At 38.9% G+C, this 21,628-nt stretch overlaps 1 protein-coding gene across 2 annotated transcripts in view; it reads left to right on the top strand.

Moving 5' to 3' along the window:
- The window catches only part of negr1 (neuronal growth regulator 1), a 183,709-nt gene that overhangs the window by 66,928 nt on the left and 95,153 nt on the right, over window positions 1-21,628 (top strand). For both annotated transcript variants that reach the window (XM_077534060.1, XM_077534062.1), the window contains exon 3: window positions 17,971-18,096. In XM_077534060.1, the coding sequence (XP_077390186.1) occupies window positions 17,971-18,096 (126 nt within the window). The remainder of the gene's footprint in view (window positions 1-17,970; window positions 18,097-21,628) is intronic.

The raw sequence follows: 21,628 nt of genomic DNA, 5'->3' as shown, positions 1-21,628 counted from the left end.
AGTTAGAATGCACACTGTGTTTGGAGACTACACTCTAGTGTATTCATTTTGCAAATGACGCTTGTGAGTGCCTGTCTGATTTCACAAAGTGCAGCTGACAGATTAACTCATTCAATGCCAGCCATTTGTGCTGATCACAAACCGAGAGCATTTTGACTGATTTTTAAGACCCACAAAATATGATGTCCTATGGTTATTAGGGCCCGAGCAGCGACCGCTGCGAGGTCCCTATTGTTTTTCAAGGAATTCTTATTAGGGCCCGAGCAGCGGCGGCGGCGGTGCCGCTGCGAGGCCCTATTGTTTTTGTAGGAATTCTTCTTATTATTATTATTAGGGCCCGAGCAGCGACCGCTGCGAGGTCCCTATTGTTCCTGAAGGAATTCTTATTAGGGCCCGAGCAGCGGCGGCGGCGGTGCCGCTGCGAGGCCCTATTGTTTTTGTAGGAATTCTTCTTATTATTAGGGCCCGAGCAGCGGCGGCAGCGGTGCCGCTGCGAGGCCCTATTGTTTTTGTAGGAATTCTTCTTATTATTATTATTCTGATTATTATTCTTCTCCGCAAACAATCGCATTTTTGAGACGCTAAACGTGAACGAAAACTCACCAAACTTTACACGCACATCAGGCCTGGCGAAAAATCTGATATTTTAAAGTCACCATACATGATAACAGAAAAATGGCTCCATAGCGCCACCTACATAGGTTACACGGATCCCTGTCCCGCTACGATTGTCCGACGGCTATGAAAATTGTGTGGCACCTGTAGCACATCCCAATGAACAAAAACCTCTTTGAAGTGTGTACCCTAAAATAGACAGAAAGTGAGGTATGAGTATTTAAATGTCCAATTTTTGCCAATTTTTGCACATTTACAGGGGTCATACTTTTGCCCGCTTCTCCTACACGGTTAACCCGATTGACTTCAAACTTGGGATGTACCATCTCAACACCTGGGACAACATCATTGTGAAAAATGAAAAGTTTTTGATATACTATATGACGGCGGCGTCGCATCAAATTTAGAGTTTAAAAATTCTTACTTCACGAAGCATTGTCGGTTGTACGTTTAATCTGGAGCTACGAAAATTGGTACACATATGTAACAGGCTATGACCTACAAAAAACTCTTTTTGAACCATATGCTAAACCTAACAGGAAGTCCACCATTTTGATTTATTTTGGAACGTGTTGCCATTTTTTTGGCCATTTCATTGGGGCCTTATTTTAACGAACTCCTCCTACAGTGTTTATCCGATCATCTTCAAACTTGGTGTGATTCATCTTAAGATGTTGAAGATGAAAAGTTATTGAAATCTTTGTATTTCGTCGCACGCTGTTGTCATGGCATGCACTGTTTGCAAAGGAAAAAAAATATCCTTAAAGAAGCATTGCCAGTTGTACGAAGCAGCTAGAGCTACGAAAATTTGTAGACATATGTAACAGCCCAAGATGTACAAAAAAGTCTCTTGGTGCCCTGTGCTAAACCCAACAGGAAGTCCCCCAGGGGCCGGGCATCACATTTTGAGCTAAAAAAACCTCCTCTTTAACAAAGCATACCCGGCTGTACGTTTCACCAAGAGTTACCAAAATTTGTAGAGGTATACAACAGCCCTCGAGGTACAAAAAACTCTTTTTGAACCATATGCTAAACCTAACAGGACGTCCGCCATTTTGATTTACTTTGGAATGTGTTGCCATTTTTTTTGGCCATTTCATAGGGGTCATATTTTAACAAACTCCTCCTACAGAGTTTATCCGATCATCTTCAAACTTGGTGTGATTCATCTTAAGATGTTGAAAATGAAAAGTTATTGAAAGTTTTTTATTTCGTCACACACTGTTATCGTGGCATGCACTTTTTGCAAAGGAAAAAAATCCTTCTTAATGAAGCATTCCCAGTTGTACGAAGCAGCTAGAGCGACGAAAAATTGTAGACATATGTAACAGCCCAGGATGTACAAAAATGTCTATTGGTGCCATGTGCTAAACGCAACAGGAAGTCCCCCAGGGGCCGGGCATCACATTTTGAGCTAAAAAACTCCTCTTTAACGAAGCATTCCCGGTTGTACGTTTCACCTAGCGCTATGATAATTTGCAGGCATACATAAGAGCCCACGATGTACAAAAAAGTCTCTTGGAACCATGTGCTAAACCAAACAGGAAGTCCGGCATTTTGATTTAGGCCTTTTTTAGGGGTCACGTTTTAACGAACTCCTACGAAATTTATCCGACTGTCTTCCAACTTGCTGTGTTTCATCGTAAGATGTTTAAGATGCAAAGTTATCGAAAGTTTTTTTTATTTTGTCGCAAGCCGTTGCCATAGCGATGCATTATTTGCCAAGTAAAATGCTGCTTTTTTTTTTTTTTTGTCGAAACGAGCGAAAACTCATGAAACTTTACACACACATCAGACTTGTCATAAACATGAATATTTTAGAGATTTCTTGTGCAATTTGCAATAAATGGCTCAATAGCGCCTTATAGATATTTTTATGAAGCTTTTGGAAATGTATGATTCAGCTAGATTTGTAAAAATTGGGATACCTATCAGCCTAAGACTGACAAAAAAGTTTCTAAAGCCATATGCTAAACCAAACAGGAAGTCTGCCATTTTGATTTACTTTGCTATTTGTAGCCATTTTTTGGGGCCTTTTATAGGCCTCATATTTTCTACAAAACTTATCAGATCGTCTTCATTCTTTGGCGTGTTTCATCTGAAGATATTTAAGATGAAAAGTTATTGAAATTGTTTGTCACGCCTTTGCTCTAGCGATGCATTGTTTGCAAAGAAAAATACTTTTTTTTTTGAAAGTCTAAACATGAGCGAAAACTCAAAACTTTGCACACAGATCAGACCTCTCAAGAACATGAATATTTTAGAGATTTGTTGTGCAATTTGTAATAAATGGTTCAATGGCGCCCTCTAGACATTTTAATGAAGTATTTCCGATTATATGATTCAGCTAGATGTGTAAATATTTGGAGGCACACCTATCAGTCTAATACCTACAAAAATTATTCTATAGCCATGTGCCAAACCATTTTGATTTTATTTTGTTAATTGTGCATCATTTTTGGCCTTTCCATGAAACTTTGCAAGCACAAAGCATGGCAAAAACATTTACAATTTAGACGGTTTCCTATGAAACAGTACCCCAACATGCCAGTACCCCGACGTGCAAGTTCCCCAACGTGGCCCAGGTTGCGAGGGCCCTTTATAGCTGCTCGCAGCTCTAGTTATTCTTATTATTATTCTTCTCCGCAAACAATCGCATTTTTGAGACGCTAAACGTGAACGAAAACTCACCAAACTTTACACGCACATCAGGCCTGGCGAAAAATTTGATATTTTAAAGTCGCCATACATGATAACAGAAAAATGGCTCCATAGCGCCACCTACATAGGTTAAACGGATCCCTGTCCCGCTACGATTGTCCTATGGCGACGAAAATTGTGTGGCACCCGTAGCACATCCAGATGAACAAAAACCTCTTTGATGTGTGTACCCTAAAATAGACAGAAAGTGAGGTATGATCATCTGACTGTCCAATTTTGGCCCAGTTTTGCACATTTACAGGGGGTCATACTTTTGCCCGCTTCTCCTACACGGTTAACCCGATTAACTTCAAACTTGGGATGGACCATCTCAACACCTGGGACAACATCATTGTAAAAAATCTAAAGTTTTTGATATACTATATGACGTCGGCGACGCATCAAATTTAGAGTTTAAAAATTCTTACTTCATGAAGCATTGCCGGTTGTACGTTTAATCTAGAGCTACGAAAATTTGTACACATATGTAACAGGCTATGACCTACAAAAAACTCTTTTTGAACCATATGCTAAACCTCACAGGAAGTCCGCCATTTTGATTTATTTTGGAACGTGTTGCCATTTTTTTGGCCATTTCATTGGGGTCTTATTTTAACGAACTCCTCCTACAGTGTTTATCCGATCATCTTCAAACTTGGTGTGATTCATCTTAAGATGTTGAAGATGAAAAGTTATTGAAAGCTTTGTATTTCGTCGCACGCTGTTGTCATGGCATGCACTGTTTGCAAAGGGAAAAAAAATATCCTTAAAGAAGCATTGCCAGTTGTACGAAGCAGCTAGAGCTACGAAAATTTGTAGACATATGTAACAGCCCAAGATGTACAAAAAAGTCTCTTGGTGCCCTGTGCTAAACCCAACAGGAAGTCCCCCAGGGGCCGGGCATCACATTTTAAGCTAAAAAACTCCTCTTTAACAAAGCATACCCGGCTGTACGTTTCACCTAGAGTTACCAAAATTTGTAGAGGTATATAACAGCCCTCGAGGTACAAAAAACTCTTTTTGAACCATATGCTAAACCTAACAGGATGTCCGCCATTTTTATTTACTTTGGAATGTGTTGCCATTTTTTGGGCCATTTCATAGGGGTCATATTTTAACGAACTCCTCCTACAGAGTTTATCCGATCATCTTCAAACTTGGTGTGACTCATCTTAAGATGTTGAGGATGAAAAGTTATTGAAAGCTCTTTATTTCGTCGCACGCTGTTGTCGTGGCATGCACTTTTTGCAAAGGAAAAAAATCCCTCTTAATGAAGCATTCCCAGTTGTACGAAGTAGCTAGAGCTACAAAAAATTGTAGACATATGTAACAGCCCACAGTGTACAAAAAAGTCTCTTGGTGCCATGTGCTAAACCCAACAGGAAGTCCCCCAGGGGCCGGGCATCACATTTTGAGCTAGAAAACTCCTCTTTAACGAAGCATTCCCGGTTGTAAGTTTCACCTAGCGCGATGATAATTTGCAGGCATACATAAGAGCCCACGATGTACAAAAAAGTCTCTTGGAACCATGTGATAAACCAAACAGGAAGTCTGCCATTTTGATTTACGATGGGATTTGTTGCCATTTTTTGTGGCCTTTTTCAGTTGTCATATTTTAACGAACTCCTCGTACAAAGTTCATCCGACCGTCTTCAAACTTGGTGTGTTTCATCTTAAGATGTTTAAGATGCAAAGTTATCAAAAGTTTTTTATTTTGTCGCACGCTGCTGCTATAGCGATGCAGTTTGCCAAGTGAAGTGCTGCTTTGTTTTTTTATCTATACATGTGTGAAAACTTATGAAACTTTGCAAACACATCAGACTTGTCATGAACATGAATTTTTAGAGATTTATTGTGCAATTTGCAATAAATAGCGCCCTCTAGACATTTTTATGAAGTATTTCCGATTGTATGATTCTGCTAGATTTGTGAAAATTAGGACAGACCCCTATCAGCCTAATACCTACAAAAAAGTATTATGTAGCCATTTGCCAAACCAAAGAGGAAGTCCGCTATTTTGATTTTATTTTGGGAATTATACATCATTTTTGGCCTCTTTCATTAAACTTTGCACAGACAAGGCATGGAAAAAACTAACATTTTAAATGGTCCTTGTTCCATGTAACAGTACCCCAACGTGCCAGTACCCTGACGTGCAAGTAACCCAACGTTGTGCTCAATAGCGCCCTCTATGCATTTTTATGGAGCATTTCCAATTGTATGATTCAAGCGATACACAACTAAAGATGACTTGACCTAGATTTGTGAAAACTGGGAGGCATACCTATTAGCTTAAGACCTACAAAAAGTATTCTGTAGCCGTATGCTAAACCTAAAAGGAAGTCCGCCATTTTGAATTTATTTTGGGAATTGCACACCATATTTTGCGTTTTGATTAAACTTTGCACATACAAGGCTTGTCAAAAACATTTTAGATGGTCCTTGTCCTATTTGACAGTACCCCAACGTGCCAGTACCCCGACGTGCAAGTACCCCAACGTGGTCCGGGTTGCGAGGGCCCTTTATAGCTGCTCGCAGCTCTAGTTATTATTCTTCTTCTTCTTTTTCTTTGTTATTATTCTTTTCCGCAAACAACCACATTTTTGAGGCACTAAACATGAACGAAAACTCACCAAACTTTACACGGAGATCGGGCCTGGCGAAAAATTTGATATTTTAAAGTCGCCATACATGATACATGAAAAATGGCTCTGTAGCGCCACCTACATAGGTTTAACGGATCCCTGTCCCGCTACGATTGTCCTATGGCTACGAAAATTGTGTGGCACCTGTAGCACATCCAGATGAACAAAAACCTCTTTGATATGTGTACCCTAAAATAGACAGGAAGTGAGGTATGAGTATTTGAATGTCCAATTTTGGCCCATTTTTGCACATTTACAGGGGTCATACTTTTGCCCGCTTCTCCTACACGGTTAACCCGATTGACTTCAAACTTGGGCTGTACCATCTCAACACCTGGGACAACATCATGGTAAAAAATCTAAAGTTTTTGACATACTATATGACGGTGGCGGGGCATCAAATTTACAGTTTCAAAATTCTTACTTAACAAAGCATTGCCGTGGTACGTTTAATTGAGAGCCACGAAAATTGGTACACATATGTAACAGACTATGATCTACAAAAAACTCTTTTTGAACCATATGCTAAACCTAACAGGAAGTCCGCCAGAGGCGAGGCATCAAAATTTTGTGTTTCAAAATTCTTATTTAATGAAGCATTCCCGGCTGTACATTTCACCTAGAGTTACCAACATTTGAAGACATATGTAACAGCCCTCAAGGTACAAAAAACTCTTTTTGAACCATATGCTAAACCGAACAGGAAGTCCGCCATTTTGATTTACTTTGGAACGTGTTGCCATTTTTTGGGCCATTTCATAGGGGTCTTATTTTAACGAACTCCTCCTACAGAGTTTATCCGATCATCTCCAAACTTGGTGTGATTCATCTTAAAATGTTGAAGATGAAAAGTTATTGAAAGCTTTTTATTTCGTCGCACGCTATTGCCGTGGCATGCACAGTTTGCAAAGGAAAAAATTCCCTCTTAATGAAGCATTCACAGTTATACGAAGCAGCTCGAGCTACGAAAATTTGGAGACAAATTTAACAGCCCACAATGTACAAAAAAGTCTATTGGTGCCATGTGCTAAACCCAACAGGAAGTCCCGTAAGGGCCGGTCATCACATTTTGAGGTAAAAAACTCCTCTTTAACGAAGCATTCCCGGTTGTACGTTTCACCTAGCGCTATGATAATTTAGAGGCATACATAAGAGCCCACGATGTACAAAATAGTCTCTTGGAACCATCTTCCAAAACAAACAGGAAGTCCGCCATTTTGATTTACGTTGGGATTTGTAGCCATTTTTTGTGGCCTTTTTTAGGGGTCATATTTTAACGAATTCCTCCTACAAAATTTATCCGACTGTCTTCAAACTTGGTGTGCTTCATCTTAAGATGTTTAAGATACAAAGTTATCGAAAGTTATTTATTTTGTCCCACACCGTTTCATGGCGATGCATTGTTTGCCAAGTAAAATGCTGCTTTTTTTTTTGGTCTAAACATGTGCAAAAACTCATGAAACTTTACACACACATCAGGCTTGTCATAAGCATGAATATTTTAGAGATTTCTTATTAAATTTGCAATAAATGCTTCAATAGCGCCCTCTAGACATTTTTATGAAGTCTTTCCGATTATATGATTCAGCTAGATGTGTGAATATTGGCAGGCATGCCTAATATATTCAAAAAGTATTCTATATAGCCATGTGCCAATCCATTTTGATTTTATTTTGTTAATTGTGCATCATTTTTGGCCTTTCCATGAAACTTTACAAACACAAAGCATGGCAAAAACGTTTAAAATTTAGATGGTTTCCTATTTGACAGTACCCCAGCATGCCAGTACCCCGACGTGCAAATACCCCAACGTGGCCCGGGTTGCGAGGGCCCTTTATAGCTGCTCGCAGCTCTAGTTCTTATTATTATTCTTCTCCGCAAACAATCGCATTTTTGAGACGCTAAACGTGAACGAAAACTCACCAAACTTTACACGCACATCAGGCCTGGCGAAAAATTTGATATTTTAAAGTCGCCATACATGATAACAGAAAAATGGCTCCATAGCGCCACCTACATAGGTTAAACGGATCCCTGTCCCGCTACGATTGTCCTATGGCGACGAAAATTGTGTGGCACCCGTAGCACATCCAGATGAACAAAAACCTCTTTGATGTGTGTACCCTAAAATAGACAGAAAGTGAGGTATGATCATCTGACTGTCCAATTTTGGCCCAGTTTTGCACATTTACAGGGGTCATACTTTTGCCCGCTTCTCCTACACGGTTAACCCGATTAACTTCAAACTTGGGATGGACCATCTCAACACCTGGGACAACATCATTGTAAAAAATCTAAAGTTTTTGATATACTATATGACGTCGGCGACGCATCAAATTTAGAGTTTAAAAATTCTTACTTCATGAAGCATTGCCGGTTGTACGTTTAATCTAGAGCTACGAAAATTTGTACACATATGTAACAGGCTATGACCTACAAAAAACTCTTTTTGAACCATATGCTAAACCTCACAGGAAGTCCGCCATTTTGATTTATTTTGGAACGTGTTGCCATTTTTTTGGCCATTTCATTGGGGTCTTATTTTAACGAACTCCTCCTACAGTGTTTATCCGATCATCTTCAAACTTGGTGTGATTCATCTTAAGATGTTGAAGATGAAAATTTATTGAAAGCTTTGTATTTCGTCGCACGCTGTTGTCATGGCATGCACTGTTTGCAAAGGAAAAAAAATATCCTGAAAGAAGCATTGCCAGTTGTACGAAGCAGCTAGAGCTACGAAAATTTGTAGACATATGTAACAGCCCAAGATGTACAAAAAAGTCTCTTGGTGCCCTGTGCTAAACCCAACAGGAAGTCCCCCAGGGGCCGGGCATCACATTTTAAGCTAAAAAACTCCTCTTTAACAAAGCATACCCGGCTGTACGTTTCACCTAGAGTTACCAAAATTTGTAGAGGTATATAACAGCCCTCGAGGTACAAAAAACTCTTTTTGAACCATATGCTAAACCTAACAGGATGTCCGCCATTTTTATTTACTTTGGAATGTGTTGCCATTTTTTGGGCCATTTCATAGGGGTCATATTTTAACGAACTCCTCCTACAGAGTTTATCCGATCATCTTCAAACTTGGTGTGACTCATCTTAAGATGTTGAGGATGAAAAGTTATTGAAAGCTCTTTATTTCGTCGCACGCTGTTGTCGTGGCATGCACTTTTTGCAAAGGAAAAAAATCCCTCTTACTGAAGCATTCCCAGTTGTACGAAGTAGCTAGAGCTACAAAAAATTGTAGACATATGTAACAGCCCACAGTGTACAAAAAAGTCTCTTGGTGCCATGTGCTAAACCCAACAGGAAGTCCCCCAGGGGCCGGGCATCACATTTTGAGCTAGAAAACTCCTCTTTAACGAAGCATTCCCGGTTGTACGTTTCACCTAGCGCGATGATAATTTGCAGGCATACATAAGAGCCCACGATGTACAAAAAAGTCTCTTGGAACCATGTGATAAACCAAACAGGAAGTCTGCCATTTTGATTTACGATGGGATTTGTTGCCATTTTTTGTGGCCTTTTTCAGTTGTCATATTTTAACGAACTCCTCGTACAAAGTTCATCCGACCGTCTTCAAACTTGGTGTGTTTCATCTTAAGATGTTTAAGATGCAAAGTTATCAAAAGTTTTTTATTTTGTCGCACGCTGCTGCTATAGCGATGCAGTTTGCCAAGTGAAGTGCTGCTTTGTTTTTTTATCTATACATGTGTGAAAACTTATGAAACTTTGCAAACACATCAGACTTGTCATGAACATGAATTTTTAGAGATTTATTGTGCAATTTGCAATAAATAGCGCCCTCTAGACATTTTTATGAAGTATTTCCGATTGTATGATTCTGCTAGATTTGTGAAAATTAGGACAGACCCCTATCAGCCTAATACCTACAAAAAAGTATTATGTAGCCATTTGCCAAACCAAAGAGGAAGTCCGCTATTTTGATTTTATTTTGGGAATTATACATCATTTTTGGCCTTCTTCATTAAACTTTGCACAGACAAGGCATGGAAAAAACTAACATTTTAAATGGTCCTTGTTCCATGTAACAGTACCCCAACGTGCCAGTACCCTGACGTGCAAGTAACCCAACGTTGTGCTCAATAGCGCCCTCTATGCATTTTTATGGAGCATTTCCAATTGTATGATTCAAGCGATACACAACTAAAGATGACTTGACCTAGATTTGTGAAAACTGGGAGGCATACCTATTAGCTTAAGACCTACAAAAAGTATTCTGTAGCCGTATGCTAAACCTAAAAGGAAGTCCGCCATTTTGAATTTATTTTGGGAATTGCGCACCATATTTTGCGTTTTGATTAAACTTTGCACACACAAGGATTGTCAAAAACATTTTAGATGGTCCTTGTCCTATTTGACAGTACCCCAACGTGCCAGTACCCCGACGTGCAAGTACCCCAACGTGGCACGCCTTTGCTGTAGCGATGCATTGTTTGCAAAGAATTTTTTTTTTTTATATGATTCAGCTAGATGTGTGAATATTGGGAGGCATACCTATCAGCCGAATACCTCGACAAAGCATTCCATAGCAATGTGAACAAACACAAAAAGCATGGCAAAACATTTGCAATTTAGACGGTTTCTTATGAAACAGTACCCTAACGTGCCAGTACCCCGACGTGCAAATACCCCAACGTGGCACGGGTTGCGAGGGCCCTTTATAGCTGCTCGCAGCTCTAGTTTTATTTTATTTTTTTATATGAAATCGCCTAAATGATATTTCAGCTGAAAGAGAAAGTTTGGCTCAACCCTTTTCTGTTCTCTAGTAATCAGCAGTAGAAAGAACATAGGTATGTTTTAAGATATCCAGTCGCTTTCCGGGTCGCTCAAGTATTTTTTTTATTCTTTTTTTTTTTTTTTTTTTAAAGTCTCTTGATGTAAATATTGACTTTAAAGGGGCACCAAGAAGGATTCAGTTTTCATATTTTGCGAGGATAGCAGCACGTTGCTAATATGCCCAAGTGCGGAGACATTAGTTAGCGACTGTGTGGTAGTTTTATTGTGCACTGCTAATCATAAATAGACCCGATCGTATTTTCGTTACGAAGTCTTACCTGTCCTGTCCGTGAAATTGCGTGAACAATCGCGAGAGCAAACAGGGACAATAGCGTGAACACGCATGGCGTCATGCTCAGAGCAAAAGTTAAAGTTTCCGGCCCGAACACTCCAACATTTCTTCCTTTAATAGAAAAATAGGGGCAACAGTCATTGTGCCACAGTAGTGCCTCCTGTCCATAATACAATTCTTAAAACATGTGCGGGTGAAAAATATGGTTATTTTAATACTCAAATTTGAGTCTTATCTTGCATCGTGCCCCTTTAAATGGTGAAATCCGACTTACAGTAAGTCGGAATTCGGCTTACATCGCCAGCGTAGGAACGGAACTCCCCCATAAATCAAGGACTCCCTGTAGTAGGCACCCATCCATTTCTTAATCGCTTGCTCCTAAAAAGGGTCACGGGGGTGCTGAAGCCTATCCCAGCTGGCTTCGGGCAGCATGCTGGGGACACCCTGGACTGGTTGTCAGCCAATCGCAGGGCATGTTTTATTCCAAATGTCTTATTTGCCTTTTTTATTTTTGAAAATAAATACATTTTGTTTGTAGTACATCATGCACTCCTGCTTTGTCTCCTATGCCTCCCTGCACGTGGGTCCGCGACCACCACAGCAGTCTGCAACCTGTGGCAAATATTAACAGTTCTTTTTGTTTTACCTTGAGTGAAAAAACTACCAGTGGGCCGTGCCTACAAATATAGCTAATCCCTTGGTGTAACATAATCTGTCAATGTGTGTGTTTACTTTCAGGATGTGCCACCTAATTAACAAATTAGAAGTTGTTCCTTTGTGCTGCAGTGTTGGTAGTGAAAACCTTTAGGAATAGCTGTCTCATTACTGAGGTGTACTTTACAACCTACACAGTGGTATAGTTTACAGGTATGTTATTATTCATATACATCAATGTCTGATTAAACAAAGCCTTGGAGTAAGATCTTAATTAGCTGGTCTTAAACATAAAACTCAAATCTCTCCCAGAACTACTATTTTAGTGCTTCATATTGTTGATTTAAAAATGATCTACACTCAGATCAATTTGTGTTGTATTTTTAGCAAGAGCATTACACTCCATTATGTTTAGCAGGGATAAGCACCGAGGACAGCTATAGCAAAACTCTCTTTATTGTTCTGGTTCAGAATGTGAATAACAACTGCTTTCTGCCTTGCACTTACACCGGAGTCAATTACACCAAGTGGCCAATGCATGCTCTCCTCTGCACTCTAATTGGAAAACTGGATGGCAGTTTGTTCAGTCTGTAATGGTGTGTTGTATTTGGTGGCAAAAGTCGGCAATGGTGAGGTCTTTCAGAATTCAGAGGAGCTCAGTTGTGCGTCTTCCTCGTTGCAGCTCCAGGAGAATACCCGTGTATTGTGATATTGCAGCTGTAAGCGTTTCTGTAATTCAAGGTGGCATCATTAGATGCTTATTTTTTTTCGCCCGCTGTGTCTGACAGGAGAGAGAAGAGATGCTGCCTGGATCAGCTTTGGCACCTCGCTCTCTGCACCTCCCACAGGGCTAGAGGAGGGGAAATTAGAGGAGAATGGGAAAACATGACAATCATTGTGTTAATGAATTAGCATGCTAAGAAAACAAGTGCAGGCGAAGGAGACGGGGTAAATTGTCCTATTGTTTAAGGGTGGAAATATCACTGTTATAGATGTTGAATGAGTATGAATAAAAGAGCTTTTAGACTAGAAGTAACTGATTGGGATTTTGATGTCACAGGAATATGACTGTTTTGTAAGCAAATAAATAAATAGAATCAGTAATTTATAGTGCTTAACTCATTTGCTCCCAAAAATGTAAAAATGCATTCTATTTTAAAATTTTAAGTGTCCCAAAGATGTATTTATGCATTTTTGTTTTGTTTTGTTTTGTTTAGTTTTTATGCTAGAGCATACAGGAAGCTTTGTTACAGCCTCTCTACTATAAAAAGTGGTTGAAGCAATGGTAGTGATTACAAAAAGGCCAGCAGGTGGCAGCAGAGTATAAGAGATCAACCATGGCCATGTTAAAAAAAATGTTGATTTCCCCACAGTTCTAAGCAAATTTGTGAACAATGATGAAACGTATCTATATTCTAATGCTAATTGCTGCAAAACATAAACAGATAGACATATACTTTATTTTCCCTAATGAATGAAGAGCCTCAAATCTTTCATTTGGTAGGTTCCATGTTTTATTAGCAATAGAACACAATATCCTGTGGGCCTTGCAAAATCAGTCAAAAGTGAAGGAGGTTGCTTCAGTGAAAATGGGTGGGAGTTTAATATCATGCACAACATAACACAATATGCTTAACAATCTATAATTAAACTTGCAGCATTTAAACGCGCAGATTTTAAGAGATTTAAAGCAAAGTTAAGCAATGAAAAAAATGTTATCTAAAATTTCTAAATGAGCGTACAGTGCAAAACCAAGATTTTAGAAAACATGATTTTAAAAATAAATCGTAGGTATGGGAATAATAAATCAGTCAATAAATAAGTAGTAATAGTATTAGTAATAATAATAATAATAATAATAATAATAATAATAATAATAAAGGATAACAGAAGTCAGGGAACTTTTCTTTTCTTTTTTTTTTTTTTTTTTTTAATAAGGGTTATTGGAAAAAAATCCTAATTCAGAAGTGTTCCCAATTGTCCTAATTCCAAATGTGGTTTGATGAGTACATTTTGACATTCATTGTGACCAACAATAAGTTTTGATCTCATATTCACTTTCTGCTAGGGATGCACGATAATATCGGCGGCAGATAATTAGCGGCAATTATCAACCAATTTGACGTCATCAGATAAACCAGATAATAAAGAAATCCGCAAATAATAATAGACATGCCACGTTGGTCCATCTGTTGTGCTTGTGGCTCAAGTTGTGCCCAACTCCTCCTCTCTCCTATGGTCGTGTCGCATATTTGTGACATCATAATGAGCGCAACCTCGTGTTCACAGAAGATGCATCATGGCGACATGGCAGTCGCCAGTGTGGGCTTTCTTTACTGTGTCTCCCCAATTTTGTTTTGGCAAACACAAAACTGAGTTATTTGGTTGTCTTTAAAGCAGAGATATCAATAAAATTCAACTTCATGGTGCTTTTCACAATATTTCCATGTATTTATGCATGTCAGATTTATAGTAGTACTCAAAGCATATTTGTATTAAAGTTAATTTTGCAAACAATTATCGGCTTACTTATCGGTTATCGACATCAGCCTTTCTAAATTCCCGTATTGGCTTATCGGTATCGGTTGAAAATAGCATCATCGTGCATCCCTACTTCTGGGACATTGTATCCTTTTTTGTTGGCACATACTGAACCAAACAAAATGAAATGAGATGCCGTCATAACCAAGAGGTTGAGCACTCTTGATCAGTGTGTGTGAAAAAAACAAGTAGTCCTCTCAAAGAAGCGATAGCATCAGTATAAATACATTTTCAATTTTGTACGATCGGGCATAGAGGCGATGTGTCAACAGCCGCGTCCTACAGCAAGGAAACACAAGAGTCGGACGAGTAATAACCAAGAATCAACACAGTTCCATTCCCACCAGATGTCCACTAGTAATTTCATCTCACTTTGATCTGAATCTGTTGCTTATACCACAAAAAAAGTGTATACCAGCACTGATAATTTGTGTGAAGATAGGCTGGAGGAGTCTTTAATGTTGTGTTTTATACCTCCCCGCACCCACTGAACCATTATGGTTCCACGTATTGATTATTTTAATGATGAGTCATCCAGAAGGCTTGTCCAAAAAGCAGTCTCAAGGCTCCAAGCATGTGTTGTATGTTTATTGAAAGGGGAAGTCTGTGAAAAGTGTTGAGTCATCTTCACATTGGATTATCTTTTCACAGGCTTCAAGGAGGTTTTTAAGGCTGGACTACTTTACAGCACAGTCGACTGCTACGGTACCGAACTTTAAAAAAAAAAAAAAAAAAAAAAAAAAAGTGTTTTTTTGTCCACACACGGCTTATTTAAATGTCTTGATTCTAATTCCAAGTTGATAAAACCTCCAACAGCTCGGAACCTTGACGATTATAATTTGATGCCCAGCAGTATTGACAATCGTTGAAATTTCTTCACTTCTCTTGTATTAATTTTTTTTTAATCATCACCTTAAGCGCTTGGTCTAGACTTTCGAGCCTCTGCCTGCATCTCAGTTTTTACAGTGCAGTATACTGCATATTAAATCTGATTTTGCTCTTGTAAATGTCATTTTGACACACCACTTAATCCTGCTGAACATTTTTGAAGTGGGTTGAACTCGGGTTCTAAGCACTTGCAGGCCTGTAAAATATTAAACGTTGTTGTCGGGCTGTGCATCGTCTCACAAAAACAAATAAACAGATGTCTTTTAACTCAGTGTTTTGAAGGTCTCCTTTTTATCTTACACTACACAAGCACAGTCTGGATCCAGAACACCGATAACGCTGACTTGATGATGAACAGAGCAGAGCCTCGAACATCAACACTGTCAATTATTAGATGAAGGTTGAGATCTGATTTGATCGGATTTTTGCAATTTTCTGTTGAGGATGATCCTGGATAAGCACTGTGGGCGAAAAAAAGAAAAGAAAGAAAAGACTTGCATTCAGTCCTTTGATTGTTCTAAGATATCTTGCATGAATGTGCTTCAAACGCTGAGGTTTAGCACAACTTCAAAAGCGTATTTCCCCAAAATGTTGCTCTAGTTCCAAATAACTGTATGACCCCAGGATCTGTCATTTATTGGATCCTGCATAATCTGTTTTTGAATAATTAAAAGCTGAGCTTGCATTTTTTTACCTGCTAGCAAAATTTGAATGCCTCCGCCCTCCGGCCGCTTCGAGTCTCTGTCAAAAACTAACAACCCCTATGATTTTTTTCCCCTCTCCTTTTTCTCATTTTTTCCTTTCTTTTTGTTTTAAAAACAACTAAATAGAAACACTTGTCATGTACGACTTACATCACTGAAGTGGAGACGTCGCTAACCGGAAGTGTCAGATGTATGTTTTGAAAGGGTCAAACATGGCTGCGCTGTTCTTACCATGTTGTGCAGCAACACAAACTTTTTTATTTTTTTATTTATTTATTTTTATATGAAATAAATACCTGTGTACAAAAAAATACTGGGGGTGGGTTGTCATCAGTTAAGCATAAAGAGAAAACAGTAATTCGATTAAACAACAAAGAAACTAAAAATAAAACCAACAGCTAAAGATACTATGGGATACAAAATTCTTCACACCATCATTGTTTGTATAGCTTTTGGGCTGTTCTATGGGATTCAGTGACTGAAAATAATAACAGAGGTGTTTGTAAAATACAAAAAAATGTCATGTCTGGGGTCACGCCAGGGTTAAGTTTGAGTTCATGACCGTGAGGTCAAGTGTCTGTTATGTACTGATGTAACGAGTGTCTGTTTTGAACTGATGTAACCATCATCTGGTTTCAACTGGAAAAACGCCATGTGATGTTATGTGATGTCAGGACCGATGTGATGTCAATCTTTCGTCAGAATCAGATCGATTCACTGTCTGTAGTAGCAGTCTGAGAATTTTGTGTGTTTGCCGGATTATTGCTTTCTGTCCCTCTGTGCAACTCTCTTTGTTTCTCGTCTCGTCACGTTTGTTTTACGCCTTTCGATGTGAATAAATAGTTAAAATCTTATTTGTGTCTGCGCTTTGGGATCCAACCTTCAGCACATGACAAACAAAAGTGGGACTGTTACCACTAGAATATTTGGACTCATGTATATGAAATTTTGGCTGCAGTATGGGATGCCCCTATGAATGTGCATGGTTAACAAGCCATTCTTAGCTACATTGCTTGCGTAACTTATTAATGATGGGGTGTTGTATAACACTAAAATTAAAAATTCAGTGATTGGATGACAAGTGATTAACAAAACCCTTTGGTCAGCTTCTGATATTCTATCCTTGTCAAGATGCAGTGTGTTTAAAAAACCCCAAAATAAAACCATGTTTGTTTTTAAAACTGTAAACTCCCCTTTAATACTACAGGTTGATACAAAGTAATTCATAAACACTTAATAGACATTTTAGTGATATTACAAAGTTGTTCTTTATTATATTCACGAGAACAAATGAACCTAACTGGAACAACACCAGGACCTTGCCTTCAGAAATATCTTGCACCTGTAGGAATTGTGCTTTGAATGAAAATGGAAAATTGAAATTGGTTCACTTTTATACTTCGTGGATGAGAACATGGTAAGAGAATTTGAAACAATATTGGAAGTCGGTTTTGCATACTTCTTGTGACGGGAACCAAATACTCTATTATGACTGGAATGATTTTGCATCCACATCATCTACATTTTTGACTTTTTTTTTTTGACATTTTTGATTAGGCTTCGACAATATAAGTAGAACTGACAATTATTTGCAGTCGTATGAAAATGAAAGCAGTTTGATACACGCATGATATTCATCGGATGGATGAATGTACATATGCCAGATGTTTGCATAGATCCTCTTCCGTGAATTCTATACCCGTTCTTCATTCAGGCATAGCCAATGCTGTGATATTATAATTAATTAGAATGTACAACATTCTAAACTGTACTGTAGATACCATCAATATAAATGTTTCCATGTAAAAGCAGTACAATCGATGCAAATGCAATACAATACAAAATTAATGGATGCCTATTCAGCGCTCAGTCACCGTACTGCCCATCATGATAACACGTTATATTCATTATATACGGTATTATACGTAGCCATGTCAATTAAGGAACTGGCATTCATTCTTGTGAGTAGGTGGTTGAGTGCTTTTCTGAAAGTAAACACATTTAATTATGTCATCAGCCTCCTTCAATAACCCTGAACAACTACCTGGTGGTTCCTTCCTCTCAAATGTATGATTGCATGATATATTTTAGACGTTTGACATCTTATTTTCTTTCCTTTTTCGAACAGTTCCTCCCAAGATATACGACATTTCCTCTGACATCACGGTAAACGAGGGCAGCAACGTGTCGCTCATCTGTACGGCCAGCGGGAAACCTGAGCCAGCCATTTCCTGGAGACACATAACCCCATTAGGTGAGTTCACGTCACCTCACGCGTACTCATGCTAATGAACGGGTGGATGGACGGCTATTTGGACGGATGCACCTACAGAGGAAATGAGGAAGCATGCTTGGGATCAATAGGTGAAAGACTGAGGAGCGATGGCTGGTAGTTGTGTTGTGCATTGAGAAGTGGGGAGGGGGCTGAAATGAAAGATTCGGGTTATGTGGTTGGCTGGATCCATGAGTGAAGGGGTGGGGATGGCAGTAGATGTAAAAATAATTGAGCACGATACATCATGCAGAAAGGCGAGTCCTGCAATGATATTGCTGTCCATACAAGGCAGGCACAATACATAAAAAAAAAGTCCTCTCTTATTATCAGACTTGGGGAATCCCGGTCCGAAAAGTAAAAACCCTGAAACTGTTTTGCTTTAGCCACAGGTGCTTCTACTCAGCAGGTGGAGACAAGACGTTGATATTGGACATTTTGACAAATATCTGACGGGCGATAAAAGGTCAAGCTAAAACCATTTTAATTTCAGGAAGCTATTTGTTTACATTTTCACTTAACTTTATAAGAGATGCTGGTGACTTTGGGAATCTTTAAGGGATACTTGACTAATTGAGCCATTTTCAGCAGTAAAAAGTTATTTTGTCCAGAATGACCTAATTATTTTTCATGAAAAATTTATACCTTTAAAGGGGCTGTCTGCCGGATTCAATCAGGAAAATGCACTTTTTAAATACAGGATGTACACACTTTAACTTTCTCTCAGTCTACACATCTGTGTTTTTGTTAACTCTTTGTGGTAATTTCGTCCTAAACCCCCACCAACCCAGCCTGTATCTTATCTAGTAACGTCACGCAGCTGACACGTTCGCCCGGCCCCGTTTGCGACACGCCACCCCCCGCTCTGCGATTAGCTGGAGGGTTGTAAACACTGTCTGCCCACTGAAATGTCCCGCTGTTTACAAAACAAGCACAAAATGGCAAAATACAGGCTGAGGGCGTGGGGGTTTAGGACGAAATCACCACCAAAGGTTAACATAAACACAGATGTGTAGACTGAGAGAAAGTTAAAGTGTGTACATCCTGTATTTTAAAAGTGCATTTTCCTGAGTGAATCCGGCAGACAGCCCCTTTAATAACTATTTTTTCCACATGCTGTTGACTGAAGATGACATCACCTGTGCTGAGGAAGTCAATAATGACCAAACATGGCTCAGTTTTCAGACCAAACCCAGAAAACAGGTGAACATTGATTGGTCGTTACCTACTTCTTCATCACTGATGTCATCTTCAGTCGACAGCAAGTGGAAAAAAAGTAAAGTTTTTAAAAGTATTAATTGTACAAGAAAAATAATGAAGTTATCAAATTAATTATGGATAAAATAAAAATTTTTTTGCTGAAAATGGCTCAATGAGTAAAGTATCCCTTTAACCTTTTTTTTCTTCAACATTAATAACAAACAAAGGTGGAAGTTTAATATTTCTTTTTTTTTTTTTTTTATTTTTTTTTTTTTTTATTTATTTTTTTTTTTAATACAGAGCGACGGTATTGTTAAGGTTCATGGGATGTTGTGGACCTAAGTGGAGGGAAGCAAGGCGAGGCGTGGCGTGGCAGGGGTGCCCTCAAATAAGTTTTAATTTCAACATAAACAAAGTGCAACACAAGATACAAAGTACAAAACAACAGTTGGACTAAACTTACTAATGGGGTATATGCCACGGAAGAGGCAGGACGTGATTTTTCACATCAGTTTATTTCCGGTCCGGGTTGCGAACGCGCAACCGACGGGCACAAAGTCGGAAGCCCAAGTATTTTTGACGCAGCCCACACGTCGCAAACCGAACCGGAAACAAACTGTTGTGCAAAAAACAGTCCCGCCTCTTCCGTGGCATATACCCCATAGCAAACTAAACAGGCAGGACGGACAGGCGCAGGAAACGAGGTGTGACCAGGACAACAACAAAGACTCGACCAGGACTGAACGAAAGCTAAATACACATAGTAACGAGAGACACCTGGACAAGACACAAGTGGCTTGGGGAGCTGAGTGTATAACACAACGAGCACAGGTGGACATGATAAGACTTGACGAGACAGTGACAGAACAAGAGACACAAGGAAAACACGATAAAAAAAAACTAAATCCTAACAGATATTTACTTATATATGTTTTCATTCAACTTTTAAGACATACTGATAGCATTGGGAGCTCCCTGAACATATTTTAGAAATTCAAAATGAATTACATTGTCTAAGATTAAAACCCCCCAAAACAAAACAAAAAAAACCGTACATTTTGAGAAGTCTGAAAGATTGTTCAATATGCATTGATACTTTTAGACATTACAACAAAGTCAAGGCAAAACGTTTTGACGGCAATATTTCCCCCCCCTTTTGACAGAAAATGAATATTGGCTTCAAATATCGATTATCTGCCTCCTTGACAACTAATAATCGGCATCGGTATTGGCCCTGAAAAAAAACAAAAACATGTTGATCTATCTCTAGGAGACAAGCTAGTTTACGGACGAAGAATGGAAAACAAGGAGAAACAGCCGTCTCACACATCAAGCATGCAATAAATGAAAACCTGCAGAGAGTGCTAACAATTGTGATGCAATGTATCGTAATATTTTGTATCAACCATATTTATGACTACATTTCCAACCTCTGAGCTTTTTTTTTTCTTATCACTGTGCCGGAGAGAATGTTCTTCTGCCTTGATATCTAAGAGGTACTTAAAAAAAATAAAAATAAAATCATTTGTTTCAGGACCAAAAGGAATTTCATGATCATTGAATCATTAATAAAAGCTTCAGCCTACAAAAAATAAAATAAAAAATAAAATAATAATGCAGGCTTCCTGCAAGGCGACCACCAATGACTCACGGAAATTTTTATTGACGCTCTTCCTTTGAAAATGGGAAAATAATACCTAAGGAAACTGGTAGAAACTTCTGGAGGCATTCTTGAATTGAAATTGAACTTTAAGCTCAGTTTGTGTCAAATATGGACAACATGTCTTCTTTTATAAAAAGAAAGGCCAAGAGAAAAGGCAAATATATTTTTTACCAAAAATGTGCAAGTGCAAAGTACAAGTTATGTTCGAGACTGAAAATACAGTGCTGTAACTTTCCCATTGGGTATTTAGACAATTACGATTTTTTTTTTGGTATCACGTTCATTCCTCCAATTTAGAAATAACACAGTGAAATTGTAACTGCAAGGCCCTCAATAGACCTCCAACTCACCTACTCTTCTCCTCTCTAATTTTCATATTAATGGATTACAGCTGGCCGTGCCTATCTGATAGCTGTGAGGATGACTGCATTTATCTTTTGGCTGTCAAATCCTCCTCCGTGGTGCGCCTGGCTGATTGTGTTAGAGTTTTCGGAAGATGATCAAAAGAGCCGTCCTCGGAGTCCGAGTGGCAGTCACTCATCCCGCTTTGAAGTGTCCACACTTTGAAGTCTGCCGGAGAAGAAAATGATATGCTGGTCGAATGAAAGGGTGCAGGCCCGAATGTAATCACAGGCTGTCTCCAAGCACATC

This window comes from Festucalex cinctus, chromosome 10 (genome assembly GCF_051991245.1).
Source record: "Festucalex cinctus isolate MCC-2025b chromosome 10, RoL_Fcin_1.0, whole genome shotgun sequence".
Classification (NCBI taxonomy): domain Eukaryota; kingdom Metazoa; phylum Chordata; class Actinopteri; order Syngnathiformes; family Syngnathidae; genus Festucalex; species Festucalex cinctus.
The sequence above is the reverse complement of the archived record's forward strand: the minus strand, read 5'-3'. Positions and strand labels throughout refer to the sequence as shown.